General features: G+C 41.0%; 1 protein-coding gene across 2 annotated transcripts in view; it reads left to right on the plus strand.

The window, feature by feature from the left end:
• The window catches only part of FBN1 (fibrillin 1), a 163,756-nt gene that overhangs the window by 38,927 nt on the left and 102,752 nt on the right, over nucleotides 1-22,077 (plus strand). For both annotated transcript variants that reach the window (XM_064517333.1, XM_064517334.1), the window contains exons 7-8: nucleotides 18,325-18,522; nucleotides 21,819-21,944. In XM_064517333.1, the coding sequence (XP_064373403.1) occupies nucleotides 18,325-18,522; nucleotides 21,819-21,944 (324 nt within the window). The remainder of the gene's footprint in view (nucleotides 1-18,324; nucleotides 18,523-21,818; nucleotides 21,945-22,077) is intronic.

Raw genomic sequence — 22,077 nt, forward strand, 5'->3', positions numbered from 1 at the left:
TATCCAAATAATTTGAAATGCTTCTCTTGGCTTGAGCCAGACTGGGCAAAATGAAGTGCCATGCATTAAACCTTGTGATTTTTCAGCTCTCAGGTCCCAGCAGGAACCCAACAAGATACAGCTCCATGAAAGGTGATACTATATTAAACTAACAGTACAAGTTGTATCAAACTCTCTTCCAAATTCAATACAAAAAGTCATGTTTTTAGAAGGCATTTTAAATATCGCACTAGCAGTTACTTGCTGATGTCAGTATGAAAAAAAAAATGCTTTGTACAGCTGCTGACTGCGAGGAAGATGAGAGGTTAAATTGGGTTAGCGGAAATGAAAGACGTGCCGTGGAAGAAGTGTTGGTATCAGAATGTTTACAGAATTTGTCATTAAAAAACAGAAGTGTTTTAATTGGAGGGCCAATTTAAAGCACTCTTTTTTTAAAGGTTTTTACTGTTTATGTGAAATTGAAATTTTTTTAGTAAAGTGTACAAGGAAATACTAATTTATTCCCCTCTGAAAAAAAAGTAAAGATGATGGCAGATCAGTTTCAGTCTCTTATTGTGCAAGCCTTCTTGAGCAAGGGCCTGAGCCACCAATGTGTATTAGAATAATTCTGCTATTCTTACTACAGTTGATTACAGTGCTCTGTTATAAAGGGTGGAGGCACTTGGTTGTTCTCCAAAGAAAGTGAGTAATAATTGACCTAATGTACAGAGCACATGAATAACATATTCTTTTGGTAAAAAAAAAATTATGTTTTACAGGGTGTGCTAGAGTTCACATCCCTTTTTCACATCTTCCAAAAGATTTTAAAATACTCAGCTGCTCTATTAAATTTCTAATTCAACAAATACTCAAATACAAAGTATGCATTAGATAAAGCTCTTGAGTTGAATCCAAACTTTGAAAAATCTTTTAATCTGCCTTGAAAACAGCTGTTTAGAATTTTGAAAAGAAATAACAACATCCTTCAGCCTGTGTTGCTGATGTCCGCTTCAGTCTCAAGCTGGGAGGAATTCCTCTTTGTTACTCTGATGTGAAGTCCTGATGCTGTCGCAGTGATTCAACTATCCTCAAAACACACCAGTAGTAGTGTCCTGGCCCTGTTGAAATCGATGGCAACACTTCCTCCGAGTTCGGTGTGATGGAGGACAGCATTTCACCTTTAATTGGCTTGGAAGATTGGAGGTGGTTTTTGACTCTCTGACTGTAGTTCTGCAGTGCACAGCTATAGCAGCTCTCATTGGACTCTCCCGCTACTGCCAGTATTGCCACAGTTGTTCATGTTTGACTGCTGAAGAAACTCTTGTTTTGAGAATTCTGTTTTTTAATGTCTAAAATCATTTAAACATATCAGATGTTTTCTGTGCACATGCAACTTTTATTCCGTGTTCATAAATACTTGGGTAATCTTAGAAAATATTATGTAGTGACTCTGCGTCAAATAGCACGAATGAAATTTCTAGGCAACTGCCCATTGCATCCAAAGAAATACCGAAAGAGTTCAAGATGGTTAACATTACTGCCTTTGATGTTCATTGTAATAATGATTTGCCACTTATTATAAACTCTTGCCAAAACCCCATAGGCAATGGGGTTTATTCCACAGCTCTTCATTTTGCTATGTCCAGAGGGTAGATTATACATGCATTTCACAAAAGGAAAAAAAAAAAGCATATTGGTTGTATATTCAAACATATGGGCAGTATTTTAAACTCAGATGTAGAAGTCTTATATTGTTCAGGGAAATGAAGCCTGGATGAAACTTCTCTGTGACTGTGGAAGTGATCCAAAACCTACTGAAGTCAAAGGAAGGGACGCCCAAAGACTTGGGTGGGCTTTGAATCAGGCCTCATAGTTGGAGCAGTCAGAGTTTGTCAGCCAGGTTTCGAGGAGGTGTGTGAAGTTGTTGGGAAAGCAATTAGTTCTGTGCTGCGGTACCCACATGTTACTATCAATCAGGAATTTTGGATAAAAGTAAAAAGTGCTCAAGGGCATAAGCCACAAATATGAACACGCGTAAGCAAAGAAGAGTTCATTATCTGTGGCTGCAGGGTATGGAAAATACCATTATTTGGAACCGTATTTATTTAACAGCAGTTCTGGATTTCAAGACGATGAGTGAGATCTATTGTAATAGACTAAAAAGCAAACCAAATAGATACAATCTCTTAAAGTTTTATAGTGTAGCATGCTTTTCCTTTTGGGCTTACGCACTGCATGTGCAATCTCTCATGTGATGGTCTCATGGTTTCTGAAGTGTTTGCTGGTGTTAACATGTACACTGGATAATGTGTAGAGGAGTTTGTGTCTAGCACGTGTCCTCCAATGGCTGCTGGGGAAATGCAAGTAGCTCACTGAAACCCAAAGGAGATCTTCATGTTCATTTTGGTTGGATTTAGGTTAGGCCGAAATTTGAGCCTATTTGGAAGAGTCGTGGGCTTTCCTTTTTCCCCTGAGATGACATCATTTTTTTTTAGTAGTCAGTATCATGCCTGGTTCGCAGCTGTGATATTGGTGTCGAGGCGTCCCCGGGACGTCCGTGACTCTCTGCCCCTCGTTCGGAGCAGAATCGGACCCCGGGCTGGCGGCGGGCTTGCTGCGTGTCGCCGTCCTGCGCGGGGGAGCCTGATGCGCGCGTGGGAAATAAGCAAGGTCACTTTTGTGAACGGGGCTTTTAATCAGCTGTTTAAAAGATGCTGATCCAATTTCAAGATCTTAATTGCATTGGGGGCGTGGGGGGAGACCAGCACGCTTGCCAGGCAAGAGTCCCACTCCAGCGGTTATCTCATTTCAAACATGTGGGCTAAATTACATTGTCCTTATAATTTAGACTTATGGTATATTCAAACCCTAATAAAAGGTTCATGTGTAAGGGCAGTTTAACCATGCTAAGCTTATTTTATTTTACAAGACTAAATTATTTGATGCTTTAAAAACATTTTTCTAATTTGCATTCTAATTTATTTATCAGAAGTGTGGTATGAAACCTGAAGCTTAATTATTAAAATAGATGTTCAGGCACCTTCCTGACAGGAATTAAGTGGATAAAAGACATTATTTCTGGAAACAATCTTACTTTTGGATATAGTGCAAAATACCGCTGATAATCAGGAGGAAATTTTCTCTTCCACTGAAGTGTCTTAAATTATGAGCTTTCTACTGTTTTATGGGAATTTTTTTAAAGCCACCTGAAAGTTTTCCCACAGCGCTGGTTTAGAAGCAGCTGAAACGTTAGACGCTGCTCAGAACAGCCTGTTGTTCCATTAACATTGCTGTGAGTGATACATGTGTGTATCTGTGACCACCTAGATTCCTAAATGTACCCGTTCTATTAAAAACTAAAAGAAAATATTTCCTATATTTTAAAGTACAAGTTTAAATTGGCACTGTAATTGCTAAACCTTGCAGTTTAGACAGATGCCAGAGCTCCCGCAGAGGAACTTTAAGCTGTATTATGCTGTGCTCTATATGCTCACCCTTCTTAACCCTTTGCTGTTATCCAGCAGCAGAGGAGAGCTCCATCCCGCTGCCCTCCCTCGCCCCCCTCTTACCGGTTAGAGCAGCCCCTGGGTGCTCTCGGCCTTGTCTCTAAACCCCAAACAGAAATTGACTTTTAATACCTAAGGTATCCTCTGTCCCAGCTGTGAATCTTTCTTGCCTTGAGGGGATTAGGGGTGTTGAACTGGGCTCCCGGGTTCCTAAGTGCTCACTACCAGCAGTGTAGTTCAAAGCCCAGTGAAGTTTAGAGAAAAAAGATGCTCAAGGATTTTGGTGGTGTGGATCAGGATCTGTCCAGAAAAGTAAGGTAAGCAATGAGACTTTACTTACAGATTACCTCACCTCCGTCCCTTTTGCATTGCATTCCTTGAGAGTCCTGATTTCTTCGTAGGAGCATCTCTGACCTCAGTATGTGCCTTGCGTGGTGCTGAGTTACGGCAGGAAGACTTGCAGCGTAGGTAGTGAACAGGATGTACTCAGTCTGGTATCTAGAAATGGAGCTCTTTCTTTGAAATAATTTGTATTATTTGCTACTCATTTATTTTCTTTTTGTATTGAGAAATGGATTTTAAATCATTTTTTGTCATGGTTTATTCTGTTCAGTTACTCCATTTTTCTTCTAGTGTTAAAATTTTCTTGTAAGACAGCACAAGAATTTACAATCCATTAGAAAGCTACAGTTTGAATTTTTCCTTCTTCAGTGTTCTCCATTTTATTTCTTTCTGATGGGTAGATAGAAGCTATCTAATTTAACAGATAAGCAGTATGTTATCAGTGCAGCTGGATTAGGCCGCTCTTCATGTGGTTTGTAATCCCTTTTTAACTGATACCACCATTTATCTCTGGCCTTGTATTTGTTTTTCTTAATTTAAGGCTATGACACTGAACTGCACGAATAATATCAGGGTGAATAATTTGTACTATATCAGCCTGAAAATATCAAGACAGAAAAAGAATGTGGAAATCAACTCTAGAGACGGGAAAGAAAACCCTTTTGGGAAACGAGAGGTTAATAGCTGCGATGTATGTAATCGTTGCTTATTCCTATGTGGTCGCCTAGCGCTAGCTAGTACGTAATATTTCAGAGTGCCTAGGCAGACAGGATATTCTAGTCTACCGTGTCAGTGACATGCTCCTCACATTGCTGTGAAATTCTCATGCATCTTTTTGCTCTGCAGAGTGTGAATTTGAGTGCTGCTAGTGCCCACTGCCTCCCTGCAAACCACAGCTTTTCAGGCGTCACCCAGCTCCCAGGGTGGGACTGGGACTCGTCCGGCTCAGCTTGATACTCAGATCTGTTTCCTAGATGGCTTTGCTTGGCTGGCTGCGCTCGATTAGCTGGCTCTCTGGACCTCCTTTTTAACTAGTTATTTGGCTGGACTGTCCTGGCAAACCTCCCTCTCCTGGTTGGCTGGCAAAGCTCTCGGGCTGGCCGGCCTTTTCCTTCCCTTCCCCTTCCTTCTCTCCGCTTCGCACACGTGGTGTCTGCTCGCTCCCGCTGTTTATCTCTCCTCGTCTTCTGTGCCTCCCACTCATTGATTAGATTCACTTTGATCCATCTTCTCTTTGCTGCCTTCCTGTTTTTCTTCCCTGTGCTCTTTTGCTTTATGTTTCTGTGCATCCTTTTTTCCTCCATGCTTGCTCCCTAAACTCTTTCTGCCCTGGCTCTGCCCTGCATCTGGGCAGTTGTGCATCTTTCCCACAGCTTGCTGTCCCTGTTTTCTTGTGTGCTGGTGGGATCTAGCTACCACGTTATTTGAAACACAGGGCCGATGCAGCTACTAACACAACACTGAGGAGAAATGGGAAGGCTTTAGGTCGGGGGATGGTTATGCATATCATTTTTTATTTGTTCTAGGCATTTTTGTAAATTCCTATGTGAATCTAGTCCATTCTTAGGTAGAAATGCCTGTGATAAAAACCCAGCGGAAGTGTTTTGTGCTGCTTCTGTGTCATCTTTCCCATAACTGCGGATTAGCAAGTATCTGTGTATTCTCTGTAACTCACTATCATCTCCCTTAGGACTCAGAAATGCCACAACCCACTGTTTTAATCCAGACATCACAACTGTATAATTGTAGTCTCAGAAATGCTTAATTATGTTACTGTGGAATAAGTATTTTTGGGTGATCACAATGATGGGAAAGGAAGTGCAAGCAAAACTCATGGCATTTAAAAATTCGCTGAAGATGCTGCGAGAGAAGGCATAAAACTCTCTGGCCATTTTTTTCCTACTTGTTTCAAACTTTATTTTGCACTCTTCATTCAGACAGGGTTCCTGCTGATGTTAATTGAAGTTTTGCCTGAGGTAGGACTACAGAAGTAGAGTTCTGTTGTTAGATGCTATAGCGTACCTCACTTTATCTCAGGTTAAAAGCCCCATAAATATCCCTACTTTTTGTCCCTGTTTTGTTCAAACCTATTTTCCAACTACTTCTTTTGCCTTTTTTCTCTGCATGGCCAGCATGGCCAATGTTTTTATTCACCCTAATTATGGGATGCATAATATCATAAATCACTATAAGTACTGATTAACATGTCAGTCCCTAATGGTAAATACACATTATTGTCAACTGAAAAATACTGTTATTCCCCCGTATGTGTTTTCTCCTTTCATGTCAGAAATATGCATCCCACCTGAGGGCCTTGTTCCCATGTAGCATCCCCTTCCTTTCAAGCAATCTCTTCTGTCTGTCTTCTCTATGATTTTAAAAGTTTTTGGATTGCTTTTACACATGTGTGTCCAGTACAGATATATTTCTGCCTAAAAAATAGTTCATGCAATCTATTGAGTTGGAAAATTAATTAGGCTACCGAATCGATTGTGCATGAGTTCCTCTGCGGAATGCGTTCTGCTGCTGTTACGCTTGCCCGGCACAGCAAATCTCAGGAGCTAATGCCTCGTCTTTTACTAGAAGTTGACATTTAATTGAACATAAAAATAAAACCTGAAAGATCGCAACACGAAAAACGTTACGTAAAGGATCTTTTGTCAGAGGAATGCCAAGAGGCCTGAATTCAGCTTGGGGCTGCCTTTATAGTACACAAACGCACAAATCTCTGTCCCAAAGTCTCTGTAGTCTGAAGAGGAAAAAACCCCAACAGCATCCAGAAGTATTGGCAGCCCGTGTTACATGTGGGGAGCTAATATACATGGAGATTAAGTCACTTGTGTAAGGACATACAGGGAGTCTGTAGCAGAGTCTGAAACTGAACCCAGGTCATCTCAGTCCCAGCCAAGTGTCTCAACCACAAGACGATCCCTCCTCTTCCGTATGTCAGTGTAGAAAGTAGGCCAAAAAGCAGTTTCCATTCTTTTATACACAGCGTTTTGTAAGGCTGTGAAGTATTATGTATTAGACAGGCATCTGGATCATCAGCAGTTTCTGCAGATACTTTTATCTGTGAACAGAAGCAAAGCCTCTAAGGGCTCTGCAAATTTTACATAAATTACAGTTTTATCTATAAATAGCATAGTTAAACCTATAAATAGTATACTTAATTGTAAGGCATTTGAATGAATTTTAAGAATAGAAATATATCTAAAGGACTTCTGTGTTCTGGGGCTGCCTGTAATTCTCACGTTTTAGGTTCTGGTCCTGCTCCTGTCTCCTGAGGCAGTAACAGTGATGCCTTGCACGAGGCTAAGCCCTGTGTTACACCTTGCAGTGTGAACTGAGAAAGAGAGGCTCAGGTGGCTTAGCAGGCGAATGCACCCATGTTAATCAAAGATAAAGTACTCCTATGTTGGGAGTTAGTGAGGCTTGCAGTTTGGGAGATTCCTAGTATTTTGTGAGTATTTCTGTATCTTTTTGAGAGTCTCTGTAGCCAAAGTGTGATAAAACTGTTTTAATCTCCTGTACCTTAAATGGAAGAGGAAAAAAAAAAGTGTGAGTATGAGGGGGAGGGCAGACCCATGTGTTTCCATCATCCTCATTCAGCAGGTATCTCCCATTTTTGTATGCAGCCAGCATTACTCTGTTGAAGTATGCCAAGAATGGGCAGAGCTCTTAGTTCCTGACAGTGCCATAATTAGCTGTCCACAGACAGCCTGGTTCATTTGTTGAACCCCTGATTCCTTCTTCCTACTTCCCCGCGGTGAAAATTATTTTATTTATCTGTTTGCATTGAGGTATGTACTGGAGCACTACTGATCTGAACTCCATATTATTTTAGGAAATACTGTGGTAAAGTGATAAAGAAGAGAGAACGCTAGACTTGTTGACAATCTTTAAAATCCAAAGAACACCAGAAGAATAATAACGGAGAAGTAGGTTCCATAATAATATCTCCAGGATCATACAGAAAATTTACAGATTAGTGACATAAAAATGTATTAGTGTCTCGTATACTTGATGTTGGTGGATATAATATGTATGTATTTAATAGAATTATACTTGCTTAGTTGAAAACGCTTGTCTGTCAAGATTAGATCATTCGCTTTCATGGAGAAAAATGTTTCTCTACTTCTAGCAATAGGTATTGAGTGCATGAGATAATTCCAGAATTGTGGCATGTTTTCCATAACATTTCAGCAAAGATACCATCAGATTTATTCAGAGTTAACTAGTGCATGTTATTACTGTATTTATTTTTGGACCGCAGTCTTAATGTGAATCCCATATATGTGGTTATGCAAAATGAGCCAGATTCTGGTCCTGATTACCCTGGTGTACACACGGAGTGATGCCACAGTTTCGCCGAGCGTGGAACCTGATCCTCTAACACAAATGGTTGCACGGTATTTCAATCAAGCAGTTGATGTGTTTCACTGTAGAGTTTTAGAAGTGAGGTAGTAGTGTCTGAAGTAATTTTTGTACGTGATCGGTTTAAATCCATAACACTGTCTGAGACTTTTGGGGTAATTTTGCAATCATGAAATAAAACCATTGTTAAAACATTCTGTGAAAATCAAAATGCGGTATGCTGTCGTTGTTTTCAAATAGCTTTTTTTGTGCAATTAGTGGGCTAGTTACAATGTAACAATGTAACTCTGTTACAACCTTACTCAAAAGACCAGTGTTAGATATTTCAAGGCCTTTAGAGTACTAAAAAAGATCATTTTTTATATCATATCAAATCTATCATCACTAAAATCCCATCACTAAGAATACGTATATATGAGAAGTACTGAGAATATATAAATCCAGCTGGGGCAAGCACCTGGCTGAAGAAATTTGGTTGGGTAGCTGGCTGCCATCTGGAGAAGGGAGTCTTCACTGAAACGTAATCTACATGTCCCTTCCTTTTGCAGGGCTGAAGCTTTTCCACTGCCATAATTTCTCAGGAGCACTGATTCTTTCTGGTTATGGAAAGGAGGGAGCTTTCTTAGGACAAGCCAGATAATTCCTGGCAGCTATTATAAAGGAGTAAGGAGAAATTGTTGATTGCTCTAATTACCTTGTTAAAGAGCTGCCAGGACTTTAGAAGTTCTGCATTCTGTTAGGACCACAAAAGTCTTTTGTCCATGTGTCACTATGGTAATATATACTTACCAACACCCAAAACATTGTTATTGTATTTACTGCCTTCCCTGCAAGTGATCCGTTCTGAAGCAGCGTGGACTTCTCGCCATTCCTGCCGAATGTTTGCTCTTCGTGTTGCGCTTAGCTTGAACAGTGAAATTGGCCCGCTTCCTTCCTCTCACCTCCCCTTTGTTATTTATAACCCATTTTCAGTTCTGGGCTGAGTTTCGGTGCAGTGCTCTGCAATTGTATTTGGTTTCATGACACTGCGGAGGAACATTTATATTAAAAAAATATTATGTCTAATGTACTATACCACTCTTGCTCCTTTTTGAATGTGGGCTGTGTCTCTTTAAATCCTGTGTGTTGCATTGTCTGAAAGCATTTTCCCTTTCTTTGGATGTTGGTCTATTTAATATACTGTAACTCATTAGGATCTATTTTTCTTACACAGTTTTCACTACTTTTGGATAGTCTCAGCTATTTTATAGTCAGTGTCTTCTGGAGCCAAATAGAAAAAGAAACTCAAAGAGCTCGTCTACTAGCTTTGTCTTTAGCTTGCTATTTAATAGTTAATACTTTGTGGTATGTTAAGAGAGTTTCTATAACGTGGCACTTCTTAAGAACTCTTTTTAAAAAGAAGTAATAAACTTCAGCCAATTTGTTCTTTTTAAGTGAAACTTAGAAAATACTTTGATTGAACCCATTTTCCTTAGTAATCATCTGGTCTTGACAATAAATATGTCACCAAAGTTAGTTACTTTTTTGCAAAAAGAGAGACGGAATCATTTCCGAATTTTATTTCATTGTTTGCCTGGGGAAGAAAATTGGAAAAATTAAAATCTACAAAGAAATGTTCCGTTGTAACTTATACAGCAAAGTAGGATAGGATAGAGTTTGTCAGGTAACTGATTATTCAGAAATGAGAAGTTCTTCTGCATTTAGCAGCATTGCTTACTGTTTTCTTCATCATGGAAAAGAATAAAATGTGGTAACAATTTTCTGTATTTGGACTGCTGCCGCACATAATTGGGAACAACAGAGCTAAAGCCTTGATTTTGGTGAAATGCTTAGTTTGCGTGTTGGATTAAAATGTGTGCAACAAATCACTCCAATTCTATAATAATTTTTTGAACTTTTTTTTTAATTTTATTACTATAATGTTATTACTTCTCAGTTACAGACTTCGAGAACTGGGTCAGCTGCAAGAACAAAATTGGCATGAAAATAGTTGTATATTTGTTCTTGAAAATAGATTGCCAAAATACTTTTTAAAATGGTCAGCCTGAGTTGTTCTGTACATCAAATGCAACTGATAAAAAAGATAGTGTTAGTCTTACATGGTTAGTAAGCTGTTATTTAAAAGTCCTGTTCTTCAACAGCATCCTGAGAAGACTAGATAATATTTGCTAGATAGACATGTTAAACACATCATCTGTGCAGCAGTGGATTTGTAAAGAAGCTTACAGAATGGAAAAATAAATTTAGGCTGAAGCGCGCCAGCAAGTCAATATATGAGAACAATTTGCAATAAGCAAAGGTGAGGAAAACATGCAGAAACGGGGCCATCAGAATGGGGAGTTAGAGGATAATATTGCGAGGGCTGGAATGCATGAGGCAGTAACTAACTTTTGTGGTTAACTAATAGAGAACAAAGGGTTATAGCACCGGTGGAAGCTCTCTGTTGCAAGCGCTGTGTATCCCTCCATGGTATTTTTTTCACTCTTGTTAAAGCGATGAGAGGCATCTCGGAGCTGAGGCGTCTGCCTTGCTGCATAGCTGTGGGATTTTAAGGCACTTCTGCCAGATTTACAGCCCTGCCTGATGCAGGGTCTGAGCGGGTGCTCTTTGAGGCCCCCGGTCCAGTGACATCTTGGCACTAACCCGTGTTAAATCTCAGCAGTTTGAACTCTGGGTTGGACCGTGCCCTGAAGCAGCTGAGGAATGGTCTTAATAATGTGGAGTTGTCTCTGGCAGTGGACGAGAGCAGACAGGAGTGGGATGGTGATATTTCTTCATCTGCCACGGCTAACCTCACCAAACCTCACTGGTAGGAAGTTTTAGACACCGTAGGAAATAAGGTTTAAAATATTTACAAAATTTTGTTTTCTTTGCTTCTGAACGCCTTCTGATACCTTTGCCATGTACTTTCCAGCGATGACACACTGGGATCTGACGAGGATGAGTAATGGTGTGTGTCTGGGGGGAGGAGAGGACGGGGACGGCTGCCCAGTGAGTAAGTGCCTGAGGAAACGGCCCGCGTGGAAGGAGCGCTGTTGTGGTTGGACATGTTTATCAGCGGGCATTTCGGCATCACCTGTGAACGGGGGTTGCTGCGTCTGGGTTTTCAGATGGTTGGAAGCCAGTGCACTGGGCCGACGTGGGAGTGCTGCGTCCTGTATCTGTGCCGAACCCGTCTGTGGGGCGGGATGGGTGACACGTGCCCTGTTAGGGAAGGCAGAGGTGTATAATACTTATCCCAAGGGTTCCTGACTGCGGTCATTCGCTTTTTTGACCAGCACTTCAAAGCCACGAAGTCCTGTGTCAGCGCAAAATGTGTTTTCCTGACAGCCTACGAGCAGCTGAAGGAGACGCTTTACAAATGGAAACGGAGCCCAAGCATGTTGCCCTTTCCCATTTCGGTAGTACAGCGACACCCGCAAGATGACCTTAACCTTGTGGGAGGGGTGTGTGTGTGGAGCACTGTGTTTGTTCACTCTCTCTCCCTATCAGGAGAGTTTAGCGTGTCTGAAAATACCCAAAATCACTTGGAAGGCCACACTTGCTTTGGAAATTGAGCCTGAAATGCTGAACCTTGGTTTGCTATAACTCTCTGTGCAGTGCTGGTGTTCACTGCTGCAGTCAGCTCCTGGTCATCTCACACTCCCCTGCCCATCTCAGTCTGTCTGTAATTCCTGGGATTTTACTGCAAAAATTCTCGTTGCAGGCATAGCACATACTGCCTCCTGAAATGAGGCTTGTTAATGCTTTTCTCCATCATCTGTAAATGTATTGCTGCTGTGCCTGAAGAGAGAGCAGTGCCTGAGACACTGTGAAACATGTGGGGATGGAAACGCTTGTTTTCCCATTAAAATTGTAGTTGTTTGTATAGTGAAAGTTACGTAAAGTGTGGTTTCTGATCCTATCAAGAAAGAAGGCTTTCTTGAAGAACTTCAATTTTAAGAGTTGGTGCTTCTCACCATATCCATGCTGCTGCTGTTTATTTCAGGTTTGTTAAGAGTATTTCATACACATTTATTCCATTCCTGTTTTTTAAACTCAGGAAAATTGATAGGAGTTTTGTTTGTGTAAGGACAGCTGCAATCTCTGTTGTGTAGGTAAGTGTAGGTAAATACAATTATAGGCACCTGTTTTTAGGATGCATTTCAGATTCTTCACTAATGGCTCAGTGAAGCCTAACTTTTTTTTTTTAAATATTGTCTTTACCTACGTTCCAAAAATCACAAAACATAATTTGCTTGATATGATTCTCATCATTCTCACTATTATGTTTCTCATCATCTTCATTATTATTGGTGACACCTGAGCTGACACATTCACAGTTCCCTTCTCCCCCATTACTTTGTCCAGCCACTGGACATTTCTGGGAGCTCCTTTGGAAAACCCATCATATGTTCTTCTAATCCTGGGAACATTTGTGACTGAGGCAAAATGTCCCCCTCTTTAATTAACACAGATGTGCTGTCTTTTCTGATATCTAGCATTCTGTGCACCTGCCAGTCTAGGTGAGGGGGAAAAAGAGAGTCGTTATCTAGTACATTCCCATTAGAAATACCTATTATGGATGCTTGGGAGAGAATAGAGTTGAAGTTTGCCTTTTAAGTTCCAGCATTAGTTGAAGACTCTCCCTGCAGTTGTTCTTTCCTCTGACACTCTTTCTTTTTGGTCAGTCTGCTTTATTTCAGAGAGCTTTTGGTGACACTGTTTACATGGGAGTCTGTAGGTGTGTTATCTTGCTTACTGGCTTGGTAATGATAGAAACTGTTCACAGGCTAGGTTGCGAAAGACATTGTTAAATAATCCTTCTTTAGACCTAATTTCCTTCTGATAAGTTTGGTTAGTGATCTGTTAGGCAGTGGTTTTTGGCCAGCCTTAGAAGCAAGCAGCCTGCTTCACTTAGGCTTCCTTCCTTCCTCCTCTTCCTTGCAGCGCGAGAGGATGCGGGTTACACCGTGGACAATCTTCTCCTTTCTCTGTCTTGTTTCCCAGTAGACTATAGCAAGCCCTTTCTTGCTGTCTACCCATTCCATCAGACTGGAGGTTCTAGTTTCATTTGCTACTACAAAAATGAGGATAATTTTCAAAACACTATACTTATGCTTCAAAGCACTAACTTGTACTGTGGCATCCGTGGAGCCCTCCGAGGCTGTATGTACCTGTGAAGTTGTGTGCTGCGTTAAAAGGATTCTGTTACTTGAAAATCAGACTGCCAGTCTTTTAGCTAGCGTTATTCTTAGGCTCTTTGAGGTTGGTTTCCCAACAACCATTCTCAAGTACAGGGGGTCACAACACTCCTCTGTGATCCCTGAACAAGCAGCAGGATGAATCATCAAACGCAACAGGCCTCACAGGAGTAATGCTGAGTAGTAGTAATGCTTTGCTGAGTGGATTGTGTCCTTCCGCCTTGTTGTGCAGTCCCGCTTCTTGGCCAAATGATCTTTAATCCCTAGTGTAAAAAAAACCCTCAACTAACCAAACAGCAGAAGCAAAAATGCTGTTAGGCAGGAAAGGAGGTTGTAACAAAGATTAGCTTGAAGGTATTTCACCTACCGTAGAGCCCTTTCTTTATTCTCTTTATTCTTTGCATGATAATGGTCTATTCTTCTCTTTTCCTTTTCCCCTGCACCAAAGAAGGGGGCAGTTGCCAGTTTGTATTGGTGAGAGTATTCAGTTACACGGCAGTTTTGGCTCAGTTTTTGAGGTCACGCAGCATTTGCCTTGGCGTGACGTGGAGCAGCTCTGAGGGATGCTCCGGCCAACCAAGCAGTGCTCCGGGCTCGCCGCTGCACCAACGTCTTCCCACATGGTCCTAACTCGGTGCCGCAGGGGCTGGCTCAACTGGGCACCGTGAGCTGAAAAAGCTGTGTTCATTGTACTGTGATACCTGTCTTTATCATGGCACTCAATGGCATTTTCCTGTTTTGAGTAATGTTGTCTTGATCGTGATAACTGCTGGCTTGCTGGGGTCCCATCCTGTGAGCTTTGAGCCCATTCAGTTCCAGTTTATTTTAAGAGGCAGAGGAGTGGGTCAGCCTCCCCAGCAGGTGCTTATCAGTTTGCAAAATCAGGCTGTTAATTTGAACCGTCAAGAGCTCTTTATAGGAGATTTGTATGGAATGAGTCTTGGAGGGGAAAGCAACCAGAATTTCATCCAGCATCCTTACTCTAGTCTAATTGTTTAATCTGGCTTCTGTTTATTCAAAATGATTTTTAAACTGTATCTTTACATTCAAATGTATATTGTCCATGAAAGCAAACAGAGGTTAACACGAACTGAGGGCTTAAGGGCTCATAGATGTGTATCTGGTGTCAAAAGTCTTGCAGATATCCTTGTGCTCAGAGTCTCAGTGGTACTGTCCAGCATTACTTGGAGCAATTATCCGTATATATTGCTGTGCTTGGTTTCCATCAAAGCCTGCCAGTGCTACATGTTTCAGCAGCTTCTCTGGTGGTTTTATGAACATAAAGGGTCTTTCAGGGGAATAACTAAAATTATTTGGTCATTGTGGCTAAAACAGGAATTAATGCAACGTGATTCTTTCCTTTGGACTTAATAGTCTGGATTCGCACATGTTGTAAACAAGCCTCGTTACATTGCCCTTCTTATTTTTCTTGACAGTATACAAATTTAAACGGATTTTACAGTTTCTTCCCTCTTGTCAGTTGTCTGAGGCTCCTTGTGGAGTTATTCCCTATAGGAATAGCTAGTAAGTATTTGAAAGAGCAGATAAAATTGTTATATACGCTTAATGACTAATGTCTTATTGAAGGCTGCTTGCACATGCCAAAATTTGCATTAGAAATGACTTTAAACATTTGAATTTTCAGTTGCACAGCTTTAAAAAATCATTTTTTAAATAAAATCATTTCAAGTCTCAACATTTTTCAAAATTAAAATGAAATCACCTATGAAAAATGTAAAAAACTGTGTAACAGCTTTTCTGGCTGTTTTCCCTCTTCCTCTCTTTTCCACTTCTGACTGATCATTTGCAACCTTGTGTTTGAGCTTTAGTCGTGGTATGGTTTGAATCATATCAAATGTCATAAACATATAAGGAAACTTCACTGTTATAAAATAAAGGTCGGGGTTTTAAAGCTTATATCCCAAGTCAGTGCCTAATAGCATTGGTCCTAGGGGTCACTGCCTCTTCTGAAATCAGCATAATTCATCTCTTTACCTGTTATACTATTAGCTTTCTTTCTCCCAGTGTTTTAGTGGCATCCCTTCCATTTCTTATTCATAGGCTTTCATCTTGTAACACATCAGAAAGCCTTAAACTCAGTATTAAGGATACTTTAATTTTAGACCTCTTTCAGTTAATCCTCTGTGTAAGAAATTTGGGCTTGAAGCAAATGTGGATTTCTTTGTGTCCACAGGTAAGTGTGTACATCTCAGTGATCTTTTGCTTGTGCATTTTCTGGCCTTGGGAATTTTCCATTAGAAAGCCAAAGGAACATCTTACTTTGTTAAAAGGTGTAAGCCTGTATTTGAGAAAACAGAAGAAAAGCAGTATTCAGCATAAAACTGAGTATTAAGAAAAGAATTTATGAAGGCAAAGGACTAGATGAAGAGAAATTCTGTAATTCTCCATACTAAAGTCTGTGAGCTCGGATAATAACAAAGAGGAGTTGGATTTGCTTGTTTCTGAACACATATTTGACCTACTTTTTGTTACTGAAACCTTGTAAAAGGATTTGCATGATTATGAAGTTAACTTCACTGGGTTCACAATATTTCTAAGTCATTTTAGCGACTGCTAAGTCATTTATAGCTTGAAAGCAAATGATCCTAAATGCTGATTCATTCATATTCTAAAGTAAAATACAAGATGGGGTATTCAGTACTGCCTGATGCATGCTTCTCATTGCAACAGAGAACAAGGTAACTCATTTTTTAACCACCTGTGTGTAAACTGTGTATGGACAATCTGCTGTGAGGGATTTCATTCCGAGGAGATATGCTGGAGGTCCCATGTCCGAGCACAAAACTGTGGAGTTCCTAAAGAATTTGTCATCTATTGTTTTAATGTTAGAAGTTTTGCATACTGTAAGGTGGAAGTCTCTTTTAGACCTCATTTTGCTCAAGGATGAGGAGTTGGTCTTGGAACTAAAATTTTTTAATGGATTAGGTATAAGTGATTGTGGCTTATATATGTTTATTGTGTTCAGAAGGAATAAGACAGAAGCTAGTAATACTTACTTTTGTACTACGTGCTTCCAAAGTAGCAACAAAAATGCTTAAAAATGGGAAGAGAAAAACTTTGTAGGAGTTGCAGTGTAGGAAATTGATATGGGAAGTGAAGGGACATGATGAGAAATACAATGCCAGAAAAATCAAGGCAATAAAAAGGAATTAGGTAACCAAGGATATGAGAAATGTTATCTAAAATTCTGACCCATTTCAAGATGAGCCTGACAAAATTGCCACTGATAAGGAAGAGGAGGGAAAAGTGTTCAGTAAATGCAATTGCACTGTTTGGAGGGGATAGGACAGAACAAACTTTGTTTGTAAACTGATAGCATCTGAGGATGATATTAAATAGCAGTAATTGCACTGAGATATTTTTTGTACAGCTAGTCCAGGTATCAGGCACCAAGGAGACTGAAAAGAGCTAGCCAGAGGATTCTCAGAGTCATGCAGGTTAATTTTCCATGTATCTCGAAACAGAGGACAAACTTCCAGAAGGTGGAAGAAAATTACATTTTTCCAATATTTCAAAAGGAAAAAGGAGATGATCTGATAAATTATAGGTCCATTAAACAGGTTAAATAGCAATTACAGGACTTAATACAGAGTTAGTGAAGAGTAGATGATAGTTAGCATCATTTAGTTTATCAGAAAAAGGTCTTTCAAATTATTTTGCTACTCTTTCTGCAAAGATTTTTCTTTGATAAATATAATGGTAGCAATATAGTATATTATAGCTACTGGATATCTTACAGGACTTCATTTTACTTACTATATCAAAGAGTGACTTGATTAATCAGCAAAATTACGGTATATTGACGTAGCATCCCTGGACTTGAATAAAGATGAATTAAATGATAGGTTTCAAGGTGCATTTGGTTTGGGAGCAATCTGGGAGTGTTTGTCCAGCAAGAGTCCTATGGAGCAGGTGGGGAAGGGATTGGTTCTTGCTTCTGCCCCGTTGAACGCATTTTATCAATGGTCTAGTGGAAACATGTAATTGTTAACAAAGTTTGGAAGTGGCACGGAAACTGGAGGAATGTATGATGTCATGACTGCAAGGCAGCGTGGATTGCTTAGTGACCTTGACTCAGGCAGCTGCTAACTATTTCAGTACAGATGAACATCAGGTTCATAATTTGCTGGCTTTACTTTTGGGATGTTGGACTCTGTTCTGGTGCACCGCAACAGGAAAACATTTTCAGGTCACTTGTGAAGAGTTAGCTGGAGTGTGCACCCCGGATGTGCAGGAGACAGCAGGAGTTGGCAGTACCACTGTTTGGTTGTTGCCCTTGGAGAATGGAACAAAATAAAGTCTACTAGTATTTTATTAACATCTTAGTTTAATTCTGCCTGTTGGATAAGTGGCCTGTCCTACCATAAACAAATCAAAGCAGATGTGTTCCACATGCCCTCCGTTCAGCTGTAGGCAGAGCTTACCCGTATATCTGGTACAGCATATGGCTGAATAGCAGTGAAAAAATGTCCTCAAAAAAATACCCGTAGTCTGTATTCCTATCCCTTGAGATTCATTTGAGAACAACACTTTTGGAAATAAACATATCCTAACTCTTTTATCAGTATTATTTTAATTAGTGTGATGAGTATTTAAAACAAACTGGATTCAATCTGGTGAAAAGACGTCCCAGATTGTGTTATGAGAGGTTAAACCAAGCTGCAGAGGGCACCTGGAGTATCTTAAGTATCTAGTATTCCTGGTAAGATAGTTCACAGAACTGCTTGTTCTCAATAGATTTGAATGACAAGTAAACTTGAGAAAAATCCTCCATACAACACTGGCAAGTGAGATCGCTGAGTAAGGTGGGGAATTTATGTGCGGAAGACTTGCCCAAGTCCCTTGCTGTTATGCTTTATTATAAGTTTTGTCATGTATTTGTATTGTGATGCTGATTAGGTTTCCTGTCTTTGGCACAGATTATAGGACTGGCCCGTGCTTCACTTTGGTGACCAACCAGATGTGCCAAGGACAGCTCAGTGGAATAGTCTGCACGAAGACCCTGTGCTGTGCAACCGTGGGGAGAGCCTGGGGCCACCCCTGCGAGATGTGTCCAGCCCAGCCGCATCCCTGCCGCCGAGGTTTCATTCCCAACATTCGAACTGGAGCCTGTCAAGGTGAGATAGCAGTGAAGCTTCCCCAAAAGCTGCTGAAATTGTTACTGGATTAGTGTTAATTGAGTTACACTGCTGTGAATAACCTGTCCTAAGCCATTCTCTGCTACATGTGTGTAGAATGGAAAAACATTGTCAGATACATTACTTCATGATTCAGTGAGTGCCTGATGTTCAAGTGAGTACATTAGTAACTTAGGTCATGTGAGAGCAGCCAGCATCTTAATGAATTTCTCCCTGCCAGCAGCCCTTTCGCTTGGTTCTGTAAGGGTTTTTCTGTGGGTACCACTGGACCGTTCCGTGGAGGAATTTCATCTGTTTCAAACAGCACTCAAAACATGCAGAAATCAATCTACGATGATATTGTTCCAGTTATCTGTTGTGGGGTTTTTTTTAGCTCAGGATTGTTAGTTTTGGATTCATCTCAAGTGTCTTATCTCTTGAGCTACGCTGCTTCGACCTGGAAAAAAGTGCACGTTGTGCCATTTGAAATGCTGTATTATATATTTTATACAATTTTGGAAATGCATTTGCATTTGTTTCGAATCGTAAAATCCACCCAGATGTTGCTTGCTTCTTTCTGAGCATGCCTTACCATAGAAAGCCCTTACACTGCTTTTGGCTTTTATTCTAATACTTCCAGCTGTATAAATTCTTTTATTGTCTGGATGTCTGGCAGGAAACAGGAGAAAGTTAACAGGGGCAGCTATGTATTAAACTAATGTAGATTATAAATTCCCAGGACCATATCTTTGGGACTAGCTTATTTCGATCTGTCTAACATTTTCTAATAAGATACAGCATTTTTTAAAAATGGAGGAGATAAAGATTATAAGTTTATTAGTAACTTCATTTAATCATGGAATTCCTGTGAGGAACTTCAAGGCATTCCACTGCAATAAAAATGTAGTTATCCTCTATTACAGGCCAAGTCCCGTTTGGTGTCTGCAGACAGGCACGATGAGCTGTGAGATGGGCATGTTTGTGTATGCTACGTGATGTACCTGTATTTTAACCTCAGCCGCTCCGTGGCATTGTTCCCCCCCTCGCAGTTACAGGTCAGGGCTAAACTGTGCAGAAGTCTGTGAACTGAGGTCCTGGACAGTTCTGAGATTTTATGTGCATAAACATGTGGCCCACACCCCGACCTCATGCCGCACCTACTCACATCCCTCTTGCTTGTGTCACGGAAAAGCTGCGGTGACCTCTCCGGTGGTTCTGCACGGGCTGTCTCTGCTTGCTGCACATTTCTTAGCATGCAGCTACATATATGCTAAACTGCGCACAGTGCCAGCACAGTCCTGGCCCTGTATGTTTGACTTGTACTTTCCAGTTGATCTGCTCTCCTGTAATGTGTTCGTAATTTCAACAGATTTGCTATGGAACCACATATTAGCTTTATTTTTCATGCAATTGTACTAAATCCAGTCCTTTTGAAATCAGATAACATTCATTCAGACCGAAGACATTTCAGGGATTTCACATCCATATTCAATCTAAATAAAGGAAAGCAGGTTAAATAAAATCCAGGTTCTCTGAAGAGAAAAAGAAACCGTTATTATTGTGTGGATAAATCGGCAAAAAATAAAGCAGAGGGGGGTGGGGGCAAGTTTGTTTTAAAAAGTAAATATTGCTGCCCACAGTTTGACTTTGTCTGTCTGGCCGAAAGTTAAATTAATATCACAGCTGAGATTTTTAAAGATACAAAGTATGACAACGAAAGCCAAAAGGTGGGATTTTGAGGCAGACGTTGTGACTCAGGAGCATGAGTTCTAATTTTTTTTTATTTTATTTTTTTAAGTCAATGCCGAGCCACGAAATCTGGCATGATTGCTGTTATTAAAACACTGCATGTTGCTTTAGGGAGCGACCAGCCGAGCCCCGGCAGCAGCGTGGCCCCGTCGCCCGGGCGGGAGCTCCGGCACCGCACGGCTCTGACACGGCTCCGCCGCTTGCGCTTCCCGACCTGCTCGAGTCGGCTCAGGGATCTTTACATAATGCTCTGCTCTGTGGTACAGATATGCCCCTTGGCATGCACGAAGCTTCCTACTCCCAGGGAAATTGCCTCTTGGCCTTTTGTACAGACATAGTATTTTGCTTTTCAGACTACGAGACACGTTACAGCTGGCTCTCTGGGACTTATACAGGGAGGTTTGAAGGCACCATCTCCTTCAACTTGTGTCCCTGTGTAGAAACCAGTCCCAGTGAGAAGCCCAAGAATTGAAGAAATCAGGTTTTACCAGCAGCAGCTGGTACCCCTAGGGGCAGTGGGTGACGGGAAGGATTTGGGGGTGGTTTTTTGCTGCGTTTGTTCCCAAAGGAGGGGGAGCAGCAGACACAGGGCAGTCCTGGGGGACCGTGAGCAAGATGTCCACGCTCTGCCACTGCGGTACCTCCTCCTCCTCTAGCTGTTACTGAGCCGTAGCAACACCTCTGCAGCTTAGCAGTGACACACATGTTGTTGCGCTACAGTAGTTGTTAGGCCAAAAACTGGGGCCCCTTGAAAATGTTTGTCTTGCGCTTCCTACCTAGCCTGTGGTATCATCTTTGTCATTTCATTTTCCTGACTGAGAAATTACAAGCGAAGAGGGAGGTATAAAGGGAAAAATGCAAAACAAAGTGGTGAATGTCTAAGCAGGGCATTAATAATGCCTCCCGAGACACTAATTATGGCTGTGAAACTCCTTGAGTCAGATCCTAAACACAGCTTAGGGTCGTTGGTGCCTCATCTTATTGGAGTGAGGAGTTAATCACTTCTACCGATAACGACTGTGCAGTTCCCTGCGGGAGGCCCCATGAGCGGAGGAGCTGTGGGTGATAGGTACGGAGGGGGCCTCCAAACCGCCCGTGCACAGCCCCTCAGCCCGTCCGGGCTCCGGGAGCTCTGCTCACAGGGGCTCTCAGCTGGACGGAGTTGCCAAGATTTTCCAAGTGGCAAATGATTTTGGGTGCCTGACTTCTGATACTTTCAAGGGCCCTGGGTTTTGGCAGGCTGTGTTCTCTGTACCATTATTCCCCAGATGTTTTGGAAAAACAAAGCAATAGCAGTTAGATGTTTAATGTCTGTAACAATAATAACAATGTGATTTCTTGCAGAAAATATTTAGAGAACTGTACTTAATCGTACTTTGTGTAGGGTAGTTTCAAAATTAGTGTCTTTCTTCACAAGTAGGTGTAATATTATGATGGGTGAAGAATGGATTTAAGCATATTTCCTTAATTTCTATGTAGACAAATCATTATGGCTGTTCTTGAGAAATGAATTAAAAGTAGGTGTTTTTTCCTTTTTTATATGATAGATGTGGATGAATGCCAAGCCATCCCTGGGATCTGTCAAGGGGGAAATTGCATTAATACTGTTGGATCTTTTGAGTGCAAATGCCCAGCTGGACACAAGTTTAATGAAGTGACACAAAAATGTGATGGTAAGAACTTACAGAACTTTCTTCTGCAAGTAAAGGGGGGAAATATTTTGGGAGCCAACTTTGTTTAGAAGTTTGTGACAAACTTTGCATTCTCTCTTTTTGCCTTGAGTATGCAAATAACATTTTTCGTAAC

The sequence above is a fragment of the Dromaius novaehollandiae genome, chromosome 10, assembly GCF_036370855.1.
Source record: "Dromaius novaehollandiae isolate bDroNov1 chromosome 10, bDroNov1.hap1, whole genome shotgun sequence".
Lineage (NCBI taxonomy): Eukaryota > Metazoa > Chordata > Aves > Casuariiformes > Dromaiidae > Dromaius > Dromaius novaehollandiae.